Source organism: Microcebus murinus, chromosome X (assembly GCF_040939455.1).
Source record: "Microcebus murinus isolate Inina chromosome X, M.murinus_Inina_mat1.0, whole genome shotgun sequence".
NCBI lineage: Eukaryota > Metazoa > Chordata > Mammalia > Primates > Cheirogaleidae > Microcebus > Microcebus murinus.
The window spans coordinates 94,972,767-94,986,657 of record NC_134136.1 but is presented as its reverse complement, the minus strand read 5'-3'; the positions used below and the strand labels follow the sequence as shown (position 1 = coordinate 94,986,657).

Below are 13,891 nucleotides of genomic sequence, written 5' to 3'. Positions count from 1 at the left end.
AGCCATCCAAAGAGATTTAATTCTTTGGCAGTTATAATTTTGTGTGGTTTCTTTAATGGCTAATTTGTTTAAATGGCTTTTAGCTTTACAATTTCCCTTTAGGAAATGTTACTTTCATTGCTAATTGCTAATTGACATGAGTCATAGAGATTGGAGGTACAGTATGTGGTATTGACTGGGCGGGAATGCAAGGAGGTGGGTGGAAAGGGTTGTTATTGAACCAAATAAATTTGGATCAGAACCAGTCTTTGGCTGAAGAGGGGTAAAATTTCACATGTACAAAGAGATCTGCTTTGGAATTAGATTTTCTGAAAACTTGTTTTGATTCACTTCTTAAAATTAAAGGCTAGGGGTGGGAAGATCAAACAAAACTGAGAGCCAGCCAAGCTGCTCAACACACTTAATACGAAAAGCCCCAGTACAAGTTATCCTATACCCAGTGACACTTTGAGAGGTGGTTCCTGGCTGGCTGTGAAGTTCTTCTTCAGGGCTCTGGCTGATTTCTGAGCTCTTTCTCTCCCCATCCCCCCTCTTGACAGGTTTAAGGGAAACCACAGGCTCCGAGAGCGATGGGGGTGACTCGAGCAGCACCAAGTCAGAAGGTGCCAACGGGACAGTGGCAACTGCAGCAATCCAGCCCAAGAAAGTGAAGGGAGTGGGCTTTGGTGATATTTTCAAAGACAAGCCAATCAAACTAAGACCAAGGTCAATTGAAGTAGAAAATGACTTCCTGCCAATGGAAAAGGTATGTTCAACAGTTTGTTTGATTTCAACGTAAAGCAAAATGTCCAAAAGTATTAATACACTGTGGCATTTGGAGCCAGAGGCTTCTGATGTCTCTTTTGGGGTTTCAGCGTCCTCACGTACTAGCTATTTGTCCTCTCCTTTTTTAGCTCTGCCTCTGTGTGGGAATGACTTCCCTCGAAAGGCTCGTGCTCTAGTTGCTGCTTGCTGTCTTACTGATCTCTCTAGGGAATGCTTGTCAGGGTGACTTTTCAAATAGACCAGCATGTCTTCATCTCCTTCCTGGAAAAACCCCTCGTGCCTGGACCCAGCTAAACACGTGGCCCTGACACTTTTCAGACACCTGCCAAGCTCTCCCCTCTCCTTGTACATATCACTACTGCTTTGTGATTGGGTGTGTCGACTGTGGTTCTGCAACAGAGAAAATGAATTGTGCGTTTTTTTTCTCTAAGAGTCAGGGGGAGACAATTTCAGACTTGCTGAAAGGAAGTCTCCCGCGGATGTGAATGATGGAGATGGCCTGTGCTGTGACTCCCTGGGTTGTCACCATCAGGAAGCTGGCTGTTTCCCTCGCCTCTGGCTCTGGGTCGGCGGTGAGAGGCAGGCAGCGTGTTGCTGCTGAGTACGCGGTTGCCACAGCAACACACCCAGGGCCCTCGCACTTGTGGCTGCTAATGACGTCTACTGTGGTGTACTTCTAAGCGTCGCGGCCTTGCTTGGGAGTTGATAAATACTGTGGAATTTTCCAGATTGTAATAGGCTACACTCGTGCTGTGCTTAAGGAATGTTTGTTAATTCGATTTAGTGCCGAAAGTTTTGCTTTGACGTTTGTGCCAGCAGGCCTGGAGGATGGGGTATTGGCAACATCTCTAATGCAGGTTTATCGGTGGCTTTTAAGTGTTTTTCATTTTGGGGGGAGATGAAATTTTAGAGTACATCATCTTCTGCAGTTGTAGAACTTCCACTCCCCACCTACCCACCCCCAGCAACCTTGCCCAGTGTCATCATGTGTTAGAAGCAGACTCTGAAAAAGGAAACGTTTTCGACACTTACTTCCCTTAAAGATGAGTAAAGCAGAAAGGGCAGATACCTAGAAATTAAGGACTGTTCCATTGAAACTTTTCTTTCTTTCTTTTTTTTTTTTGTTGATGCTTCTCTGAGCCAACATTGTTCCTTTTAGCAATCAATATGTGATATTTTTCAAGATCTGAAAACTATCTAGTTAGTATCCCAGCTTGTTTGCTCACTTGTATTTCACATGGTCACATTCAGATTCCTGTAAATATTTGCAAAAGAGCAAGTCCCCATCCTGGGAAAGAACAATGGATGTAGTTTTTCTTCATTTTATTCAAATGGTCGAAGTGAAAATGACCATCGATTCAGTCAGCAAACAATTTGTTCCTTTCATTTGTTTTATGATTCTTGTTCTTGCCTGTGTAGGAGGAGATTGTGTGTGTGTGTGTGTGAGACTTTATTATTGCTATTAGTTTTATCTGCTATTAATAAATTGGGTTATTATTAACAGCAATGTCAATGTCAAATATAGTACTCTCAAGTTTATATCTCAGCACACACACTTCTTCCCTGAAGCCCAGAGCTGTTATGTCCAACTGCCTACTTTAATATCTCTGTTTGGAGATCTTAAATTCATATCCATTTGTCCAAACCTGAACTCATTATCCCTCTCCAACTTCTCTACCCACAGCTGTCCCCATCTCAGCTGAAGGCACTGCCATTCCAGCCCCCGCTGCATTGCTCAGGACAAAAAACCCTGGGGTTGTCCCTGACTCTTCTTTCTCTCAGGAAATCCCATCAGCTCTTCCCTCTAACTGTGTCCAGCATCCACTCACCCACGTCTCATCACTCCCACGGCTCCCCATTAGGGCTCTCTGCTTCCTACAGTCTAGTCTCAAGAGCAAAGCCAGGGGCGAGCCTTTGAAAACACTTGGCTGCTTGCAGCCCTGCCTGCCCAGGCTTCCCTGAGAACAAAAGTGAAAGTCCTCACTTGGCGCTAACCCTCATTATTGCCTGTGCTCACCTCTCTTTTACTCCGTTCGGGCCTCCTTGCTCTTCCTCAAACACACCCCACACACTCCCACTGGGGGACATTCGCCGTGGCAGTTTCTGCTGGGCCACTCTGCTTCTACTTGCCCATGTGGCTGCCTCCCTTTGCTCCCTGCAGTCTTTGCCCAAACACCACCCCGTCCCCCTTCCTGGCACTGCATATTTTGTTTTCCATTGCATGTACCATCTTCTAATGTATTTATTTTTATTACATTCATTACTTGTTTTGTTGCTTAGAAAAGTGTGTGGCACATAGTAGGTGCTCAATAAATATTTGTTGAGTGACTGATATTGAAAGCTATATTAACGTTGCACTTTAGAGATTACAGACATCTGCGGAATGAGGGGACTGGGTGGGAAAATATAAAAGTTGTATGGTTGAAAATATAGTTCACTGCATCTTCGTAAAACAGATGATTTATTGCATTGGTATTGGTAACATGAAATGTTAACTTCATCAGACATATGTGTGTGTGTGCACGCACACACGTGTGCATTGAACATCCTTAATCTGAAGTCCGAAGTGTTCCAAAATAGAAACAGTTTAAGTGCTGACTCAATGCTCAAAGTAAATGATCATTGGAACGTTTTAGATTTCAGATTTTTGGATTAGGAGTGCTCAACCTGTATGTATTCTGCAGATACTCTAAAATCCCCCCAAAACTGAAATTGGAAATACTTCTGGTCCCAAACATTTCGGATAAGGGATACTCAACCTGTAGATATGTACGTGATTTATTTGCAGAATGAAACCATGTGCTGGAAGCTCCCTTAACCCACTTCTCGTTATGAAGCCTCTGGGGAAAACATAAACTTCCCAGCTGGCTTTACTGGCTGCAGACAATTTTTACAAAATCTAAGAGGATTTGAAATTATCTCCACTCCCCTGTTGTTGATGCCGTAGATAGTTGCATAGATTTATGGATCCATTATGTGATTGCATAACCTGGCACAAGAGCTGATGAATGTGATATTGTTTTGTTAGCATACAACCTGGTTCTCATCACTTTTGAGATGGTTTTGTGTCCAAGATTTATGTTTAAGGAAGGAAATTTCCTTTGAGAATTGAGCTTGCTCTTTTGATTTTACAGAAGCACAAATTGGATCTCATGTGACACCATTTGGTAGGTGAGGCCCAAGCAGGTCTCTTGCTTAGGCCGGGACAGCTGGCCTTTTGACATGGCTGATTTGATAACTTGGATGAAGAAAAAAGGGAATCTGATAATCTGACAATTATTAATAGCTGTAAGCATCATATTATACTTTGTTCAATTTGTGAAGTATTACGATCCACTTTTGTGAGTCAGTAGGTAATTTTGTGCTTATCTTACCGATGTTTTAATCCATATCACCCTACTGAGAGTAGGTAATTAGATTATATACCAGGAGATAGATTGCATAACATCCTTCCACCAACTGTGAATAAATAAATAGTTTGTGTAGGTATTCTTGCTTCACTTATTAAGCTATAAGGAAGGACCTCATTTATGAATCTTTTGAATACTACCAAATGGGTATATCTGTGGATGATTTATTTAATGTACCATTTAACTGAAATATTTACAGATGCGATGATACAATGTCTGGAATTGGCTTCCTGTAGTCCAGAAGATGAAAGAGTAGGTGGGGCATAGAGGAGATAGGATTAATCATGAGCTGATAATTGTTGAAACCAGGTGGTACATACATGATGGTTCATTACACTTTATTTTTGTGTGTGTTGGGAATTTTCATTGATAAAAGATTCAAGGAAAAAAAAGAACCTTAGACAAAACTTACCATTTAAGCTCAGATGTAAATATGTGCTGTATCAAAATAATGGAAAATACTCTGTGGCTAAAGATGAAGCACGTTAAATATCCGATGATAAAAGGGGGAGTGGTACCATTGTTCTAGCTGATTGACCTTGACAAAGTTGGCCTCAGTTGGGCCATCTGTAAAATGGCAATATTCTTTTTACCTATCCTACCTCACAGGACTTCAAAAAAATGACATGTAGTTGAAAATACTTTGTAAATTGTAAGTGTGACTCATTTGAACTAGTGTTTATTGAGCGCTATCTATATGCTGGGCACTGGGGATGCAGTGCTAAGGGAGACCAGATCACTGCCCTCAGGGAGCTACAGAAAAGTAAACAAACAATAACAATAGAGTGTGGGAAATGCCACCATCACTGAGAACACAGTGCTGCGCTGCAGTAGCCCACAGGCGTGGAAGGAAGGGGTGAGTTGTTAGGAAGGCTGAAAAGTGTGTGTGTGTGTGTGGGGGGGTACTTCCTGCAGGAAGTGATATTTAGGTTGAGAACCATGGGTCCAGTAGGCATTTATCAAGCAAAAGAGCATAGTTACTAAGGTGGGAAGAGCATCATGCATAAATGCCTTGAAGCGGGATATCACAGATAGTGTGTAGAGCAGGGGTCCTCAAACTTTTTAAACAGGAGGCCAGTTCACTATCCCTCAGACCATTGGAGGGCCAGACTATAGTTTTAAAAAAAAACTATGAACAAATTTCTGTGCACACTGCACATACCTTATTTTGAAGTAAAAAAACAAACGGGCAAAAACACCCACATGTGGCCCGTGGGCTGTAGTTTGAGGATGCCTGGTGTAGAGACTTCAGTGGGGGGTGGGGAACAGGGCCTAGATCATGAAGAGCCTTGTGAGACTTGTTAAGGAGTTGGACTTGATCTTGAAAACAATGGGGAACTATCAAAGGGTTTTAAGAAAATGACATAATCAGATAGATGGTTTAGAGCAAGTATGCCAATTGCAGTGTGAGGAATAAATTACAGAAGATAGGGTGACTAAAATTCAGAAGAGAGGTGACAGAAACTTATATTGGCTTCCTTGAAAAATAGCCTGCCACTCCCACACTAGGTTCTAAACCAACTAATTAGTATGATGAGTCACTGAATGGAGAATCAAAATATTTTTGCTAATTTTTTTCAGTATGGATATCCAGTTGACCCAGCACTGTTTATCAAAAAGATCATGCTTTCTGCACTGCACAGCTCTATCAAGTTTGTCATAACTTAAGTGGCTGTGTATAAGTGGGTCCATTTCTGGACTCTCTGTTCTGTTGGTCTATTTGTCCTTGAGTCCATTCTACACTGCCTTAATCTTTGTTCCTCTTCAAGATCAACTAGGCTTTTCTTGGCCACTTGCATTTTCATTTACATTTTTAAATCAGCTTGTCAATTCCCATTTTGGAAAAAAAAAAAAAAGAAAGCAAAAAACCTCCTGGAATTTTGGTTGAGATTGCATTGAATCTATAGATACTTTTGGTGAGAATTGATACCTTTCCAATCTATGAACATGAACATGATATGTCCCTCTATTTATGTTGATCTTGTTTCATTTTGTGAAAACTCAGGCTGTACACATAATGATTTGTGCATCTTTCTGTACATATATGGCAAGGTTATTACTGATGAAGGCAAAGTTGGAAGATATAGATTAGTGTGAGAGACAAATGGGCCTGCCAGCTGATCTCCAGAATTAGACAGATTCACCCACCCAATCTCAGTGACATGGGACTAGCTAGGGCCAATATGAGATAGAAGGACCTGCCCTTTGAGGAACAGCAGAGACGGCCAACTTCCAAGAGGACGAAAGAGACGGGCTGAGCTGAGCATGCCCAGTTTATTTTTCCTAAATTCACCTATCAGATGAGTAATTCCACTCTCCTGGGGGAGAGTAAATAAAGAAGAGAATGCCAGGAGTGTCCAGTTGTGTCCACAGTGTGTCCATTGGCATTCCCTTTACATAGAAGCAAGCGTCAAGATAGGATATGTTCTCTCTGACAACTTGAACCATTGTCATCAAGAGAAATGGGTGGTTCAGGGAAATATTTTGTAGGTAGAATCAAGAAGTTTGATAGTATGTAGGAGATAATAGAGAGGGAAGACTTGAAGGTGATGCCTTGGGTAACTGGCTTAAGCAGCTGGGTGGATGGTAGTACTATTTCCTGATTAGAAAACTTCCCTCTTCTGGAGGAAGAAGGTATTGTAGAAGGAAGGTCATGGGTTCGACTAGCTGGATTTTGAGGTATTTGTGAGACAGTATCAAGGGGAGGCATCCAGCAGGCAGATGGATAAATACCTCTGACGATTGGGAGAGAACAGTAGATGCAGGTGTGAGAGTCATCAGCCTAGAGATTGGGTTGGAAGGTTATGAGCAAGAAAGCAGCCCAGACAACACCTTATTCTCATGAAGGCATCTGCTACCTCTATGTCCTACCTGTGGACCTGAGCAGGAATTTCCTCATCAGGCAGTTTCCCTGTGACCTCAGCCTGGCCCCTACTCTCTTTTTCTAAACTCCTTCCCTTTTTATGAGTCATGCAGATGATCAGTCCTGACCAACCACTTAGGGAAAGGAGTGTCAGATGTCACTCATGGATTGGTAAGTTACAGGTACTTGGATGAGTCCCAGGACCTAAGCTGACATGGTTTTGTGGAGAATAATATTGGCTTTTTGGTGCCAGCTCATTCCACGCCCAGGCTCTCTAGGCACTACCAGTCTTGGCACTCTTGATTATTGGGAAAAGCCAGTCTTTTGTGCCTGGTTGGAAAAGATATTTTGAAACTCCATGGTTTGCCAGGTTGGTTGTTTACTGGCTCCCCTACAAAGAAATCCTACAAGAAGCTTCCTTTTCCATGGTCTTCCTGTCTTAGCTGATTTACATTAGTGACTTCTGACATCTCTCTCTTGAAAGAATTTTGTTTTTCTACTAGATGCTGTGTTTGTGACAGTCATTTTAAACTCTCATTATCTTGAATCTCATTTATAGAATCACAGTTGCCCAAATTAATGCCTTTATGATATCAACATTGTAGCTTTTACTTGTGACAGAATTCCAATTAAACTCGTGTATAAGTCACTAATTGATTTTTAATCAGTTAAATTGCAGTAAGAGAATTTTAATATTTTCATACATGTCTCAGGTAGCCTTTTTAATCCAGTCTAGTAAAAATTCATCAAGCTTTATACTTAAGTAAATTTAAAGCATGTAAACATCTAAAGTGATGCATGATCTTAGTTCCTTAAAAATGAGAGATCTATCTCCCTAATCCTTTGAAGACTAGAAATAAGCTCTAAGATCTAAGGAGCTAATGATAAATCCTTTGACTCATGAAACACAACTGGGTCAAAACCTTGTTGTGATTACCTGAGACCTGCAGTGTTGGATGTCCCTTATTTTGGTTGGAAAATGATTATGTGACATCTCTTGAGTTGTTGGAAAATCCATGGTTTTTGATGAGCAGATGGTATTATAATACCTACTGGTTTCCTGGGCTGAATGAAGTGTTCAGGATTTTCACACTTGGGTATCTCTCTCCCCAGAGTGTCTCTATTATAGTTCCTTATTTAGAAAAAGGAAGGGAAAGGAGTTGATAGGGAAAGGGAAACAGAAACAGTATTATAGGTAGTACTCTTTGATATGTTGGGTGCTGTTTACTATTTTATGTATGTTTGACAGGTAATTTCTAAAACACTTAGCCTAGTATATTTTCTAAGAAATATTTAACTACAGCCAGATTGTCACCAACAATCATATTCCCAGAAGTCCTTAAAATTGTGTTTTTAAGAGCATAGTGATTATTAAGCATGGAGGCCAGTTAGCCTAGGTTCAAATCCCAATTCTGTTGAGGCCAGGAGTTTGAGACCAGCCTGGGCAATGTAGCAAGACCCCATCTCTACAAAAAATAAGAAAAATTATCCAGGCATGGTGGTGCGTGCCTGTAGTCCCAGCTACTTGGAAGGCTGAGGCAGGAGGATCCCTTGAGCACAGGAATTCAAGGCTGCAGTGAGTCATGATCATGCCACTGTACTCTAGCCTGAATGACAGATATATATATGTGTGTGTGTATATATATATATATATTTTTTTTTTCCAACTCTGCCTCTTCCTGAGACAAGTTACTTAACCACTCAGTGTTTTAGATTCCTCATCTGTAAAATAAGAATAACCAATAGGTCTGCCCTATAGGGTTGTTTTGAAGATTAAGTATCATGTAAAATGGTTAGAAAAGTACCTGGCATATAATAATTGCTTGATTAATGTTTGTTATTGTTATCTTTCTTGTTATGAGAATAGAAAGAGTGCCTATAAATGACAGTGGAATTTCCAGGATTATTTTAAAAATTTTTTATTATGGAAAATTTCAGACTTCAGGAAGTAGAATTGAATTCTGTGGTAGCTGTTTGTTTCACATCACCACGTCTTAAATGTCAGCTGCTAGAAAGCAAGTGCCATAATTTGGGACCTTGTCTGTGTTAGTCACCATTGTATTTACAATTCCTTGAAAATAGTAGTTAAACTATAGCTGGCCTTCAGTAAATATTTGTAGACTGGATGAATAAAGATGGTGTTTTGTCCTAATCCAGTTGAAATTATAAAGGAGGACTCATTCTGTTTGGGGCCTGCTTGTGGTCTAGCTACAGATTCATTCTTCTGTTTGTTAATTAATTGGCTCATTCATTCATTCACTGAAGGTTTATTGAATGCCTTTTATGGATCAGTAGTGGTAGCTCTGGGATTTCTGTGTAAATGAACTAAGGAGTAGCAATCCATTTGGAAAGGGCATGTCTAGATGCTGTATTTGCATAATATATAAGTCCAGATTTTTTTTTTACCTGGCAGGTTATTTATGTGGGGTGTGGTGGGTCTGGTGTAGTTAACCAGAATGACGTTAACACCTCCTGCCCCAAGTCATACCTTGGATCAGCTTTCGTATACAAGCCTCTCATTTAATTCTTTCGATTGTCCCTACGTCAGAGAGAAGTATGTATAAAAGTCATTAAAATGCAGGGGACAGGGGACTAACAGAGGCATGTCCAAAGCATCAATGAGGATGGAGAGGAAGGAGCTTCCGTCAAGGTTGAAAAGGAAGGTGTGGGGTGTTCTGGAGATCCTTTCAAGGAAAGTGGTATTTGAGCAAGGTGTTAAAAGATGATGGGAATTCATGGTGCTGGCAGTGTGTGTGTGGCCAAGGAGAGAGCATGGTTATGTTGAAGGAATGAAGAGGTGGGTTGGGCTGGAGTGCAGGGGCCGTGGTGGTGTGGTGGAGGGGGCAGGCAGCTGGAGGGGTGAGGTGGTGCCTCTTCCCACAGGACTCTACCAGCCCACTCCCAAGCTGCCCTTCTTCTGGGTGGGCTGGCAAGTTGGTGAAGGAGTTCAGTTGGGCAGCAGCATAATCAGATTTGTACTTTTTGAGAGATAAATAGGGAGGTGCCCGGGAATGTGGACTGGAGATGGGAGAGGAAGTAGCTGGGAGACGTGCCAGCCCTGGGGCTCCATGGTTGATGACTAATTGGCCAGGCACCAGGAACTTCTAGTAGCTCTTGGAAAGGGGCAGATGGGCCCACCTCATGCACACTCTGTAAGCTGGGCTGCCGTTGCCTGGGTTGGCAGCAAAACTGACAGAAGAGCCAAGTTTCCTTTCAAAGAAAATTCTTTTGTGCATTTTGGGAATGAAAAAGCCAGGAGTCAGCATTCTACTATCTTTGTTGATAGATAGTCTAAGAATATAGAAATAATTTTTAAAAATTAAGTTGGGAGGGCATTGTTAAATACATTTAAATGTACACATGGACATAATCATGCATATCTATAAATCACACATATACACTTATACATTCAGCAGGCTTATCTTTCTAATTAGTTTTTTTAATCAACTTTTTATTTTAGAATAGTTTTAGATTTATAGAAAAGTTGTAAAGATAATAGAGTTCTCACATACCCCACACCTAGTTTCCTCTCTTGGTAACATCTGACATTGATATGACACATTTGTAGTAATTAAGGAGCCAATATCAGTATATCATTATTAACTAAAGTCCACACTTTATTCAGATTTCCTTAGTTCTTACCCACTGTTCTTTTCTGTTCCAAGATCCCATCCAGGATCCCACATTACATTTAGACACCCCATCTTCTTAGGCTCTTCTTGGTTACTTAACAGTTTCTCAGACTTTCCTTGTTTTTTGATGACCTTGGCAATTTTAAGTTTTGCAAAATGTCCTTACGTACATATTTGTCTGAAGTTTTCCTCATGATTAGACTGAAGTGATTGAAGTTTTGGGGATGAGGATCACAGAGGTGAAGTGCCATTCTCATCACATCATATCAAGTACATACTATCCAGGTGACCTGTCACTAGGGATGTTAACCTTGGTCACCTGGGCTGAGGTGGTAGTAGGTTTCTCCACTGTAAAGTTCTGTTTTTTCTCTCTCCATACTCAACTCTTTGGAAAGAGGTCAGTCTGTGCACCCCACTTTTAAGGGATGGGGAATTATGTTCCACCTCCTTGACAGAGGAGTATCTAAATAAATTATTTAGAATTTTATGCACAGGAAATTTGTTTATTCTCCCCCATCCTAATTGGGTTTTTATAAGGTGATATCTGTCCTCTGAATTATAAATGCTAATTTTGTAGCACTTGCATCACATTTATCATTTACCACCTAGTGACATCTCCCACATTTGTTTTTCTGTGTGTGTGATACATAAACAGATCTATGTCTTATTTACCCAACCAGAATGTAAATTTCTTGAGGAGTGGGACAGCATCTTATGTAAAGCTCCTTACAGAGTTGGACACAGTGCAGGCACTTAATACATATTAAATAAAAGGTTTTTAAAGTAGTTTAATTTAAAAATTTAAATATTAACCGTAATGAACCAAACCAGGTCATCAAAGTCTATGAGAAGTATGCTAAGAAGAGAATACTGTTGACTTGGCATCTTGATTTGTGATGTTGTCCTGAACTTGGAAGTGTAATTAATATGGTGCTTACTGTGTGCCAGCTACTTTTGTAAGCACTTTGTATGTATCATTTAATAGTCTAGGCAACCTTATAGGGTGGTCCCATTATCCTCATTTTAGAGAGAAGGAAATTGAGATGAACAAGGGTTAATATCCCTCTCCTTCCTCCCTCTCTCACATTCTCTCTGTCCTTCTAAGAAGATAAAATAAACTTTTAACACACACACACTATATATATATATATATAAAATCACATAGCTAGAAAGTGACCCAGTGGGGATTTTGATCTCAAACATTCTGGCTCTAGAGTTTTGAACTCTTAACCAACCACTGGGCTCTAAATTCATTGAAGTGGTGATTAAAATGATATCTCATTTGGGGAAAAGACAAAACTGCTATTTAAATACTTCATTCCAACCTATAGGAATACTTGTGATGACAGGGCAGCAATCTTGCTGTATTTTTCCTTGGAGAAGTGTTTCCATAAAGCCACGGCTGTTTTTCCTTTTTCAGTTTGTGTGGGTTTTTTAATGAGTAATTTTTGTGTAGTACAACACATTTTGTTTCTTTAAACTACAGGAGTTTTCACGATTGATATGTCATGTACAGTCCATATGCTAGAGAGCCCTCACTCCTTCGCTATATGATCTGTTGAAAGATAATAGGATTTTTATTTTCTCTCTGGCGTTTTTTAAACAGAAGTGGCCACTGGGTCCTGCCAAATAAACACACCCTCAGTGTGTTCCTTGTCCAAGTGGTCACACCTGTGGGCCCCGGGAGGCGGCCTAGATTCCGGCAGCAACGTAGGCGAGGGAGGAGGACTTCTCTCGAAGCCACCCAAGCCATGAATCGGCCCTGGCTTCCTGAACCATAAACAAATGTGAGCTTTGTTCTCCCCATTCCTCATTTGGTCCCAAGTATGACTCAGGGTTAGGCTGGGTCCTCAGGCTCCGTGCCTTTGGCTGTTGGAAGGAAGTGGGAGGATTCCAGGGTAGTTCTGGGACCTTTTCAAACTGAAGAGAGGAGGCTGACTGCATGATGGGAGAAGAGGTATTTTTTTTTTTTTTTTTTTTGCTTTTAGAGATGTAATAAATCCCCTTAACTTGTGTCTTATCCATACCATTTTGTAGCAGGACTTGTAATGGGTTTGCATCGGTGGATTAAAATGATGTGTGTGCCAGCCAGGATCTCATAGAGGGGAGCCGTGGATGTGCGAAGGAGGAACCTATCGAGTGTAAGGATTATTTTCTAAAGTCAAATGTTACACTGGAGCTATTTAGCTGTTTTAATCCCTTCCTCCTCTGGTTAATTCAGCCATTAATTTTTACAGATGTTTCCAATTTCTCTGTGTCTTGGGTTTTCATGTGCTCATAACTGCAGAAAGAAATTTAGATGGGCAGTTTGCACAAGCAGTAACTGTTACACCATGTCACAGAGATCTTTAGCAATTACAGATGTTTGTGTAGTAAACACATCCAGCTTGCTTTTCAGGTTAGCTTAGGAGAAAAGGATATGTCCACGAAGAGAAAGCCAGCTGTGGGGCATTTCACTCTTGGGGGACGTGGACATTTGGAATTTTCCTTGTGAATGGAGAAGCTGTGAGTACTTACTTCTGGGTGCTGTTGAACTGTTTTTTTATGGAGTTAAAGATATTTGGCTAACTTTGTAGTGCTGAGCATTTTATATATATGTACTCATGTGTAGAGTAAAATAAAGACACTAAATTATGTGACTTACTAGAGGTTTGCTAGTAATAGGTGGTCTTGTTTTTCCCGGGGAGTTGTTCATATTTGTCTGCCTAAAAGCAGAAGTCTGTCATTTTCCAAACACAGAGTTTCCTAAATAAACCACAGGATAAGTAAGGCTTACGATGCGTCATATGTCTTCCATATCCCTATCTCTCATTGAAAAACAATTTTAAGGAGGAATTTGATGAGGTCTATAAAATATTTCCCTTTATGTCTTTTTCTGTCAGCTTTAACTTACACTACTTTCAAAATTACGAAAAAATAAAAAGGAAAATAGCATGGTGTAAAGGAAACACATTGTTTTAACACATTATTTTATTTTAAGAGTAGGAGAACTTCTTGAAAGGTTTTTTTAATGGTGTCTGTTGCTTGCCTAGAAGGAAAACAGAGGCAGATAATTTGAGGGGAGTGCAGGTAGGGGTTGGTTAGAATAAAAATACATTCATCTGCAATGGCTTGGAAGGATTTTCCTAGGAAAAGATATCTTACGTTTGCTGATCTTGTTGCTGGGTGTCATCGTTCTGAGTTCTGATAAGTAGAAATCAGAATTAGGTATTTATATGCAA

At 40.5% G+C, this 13,891-nt stretch overlaps 1 protein-coding gene across 4 annotated transcripts in view; it reads left to right on the top strand.

Moving 5' to 3' along the window:
- SH3KBP1 (SH3 domain containing kinase binding protein 1) overlaps positions 1-13,891 on the top strand; it is a 311,729-nt gene that overhangs the window by 176,093 nt on the left and 121,745 nt on the right. For 3 of the 4 annotated variants that reach the window (XM_012784660.3, XM_012784664.3, XM_012784665.3), the window contains one exon: positions 540-745. In XM_012784660.3, coding sequence (XP_012640114.1) covers positions 540-745 — 206 coding nt within the window. Of the gene's footprint in view, positions 1-539; positions 746-12,481; positions 12,628-13,891 lie in introns of those variants that run through there. The other variant, XM_012784667.3, reaches the window with a different exon arrangement.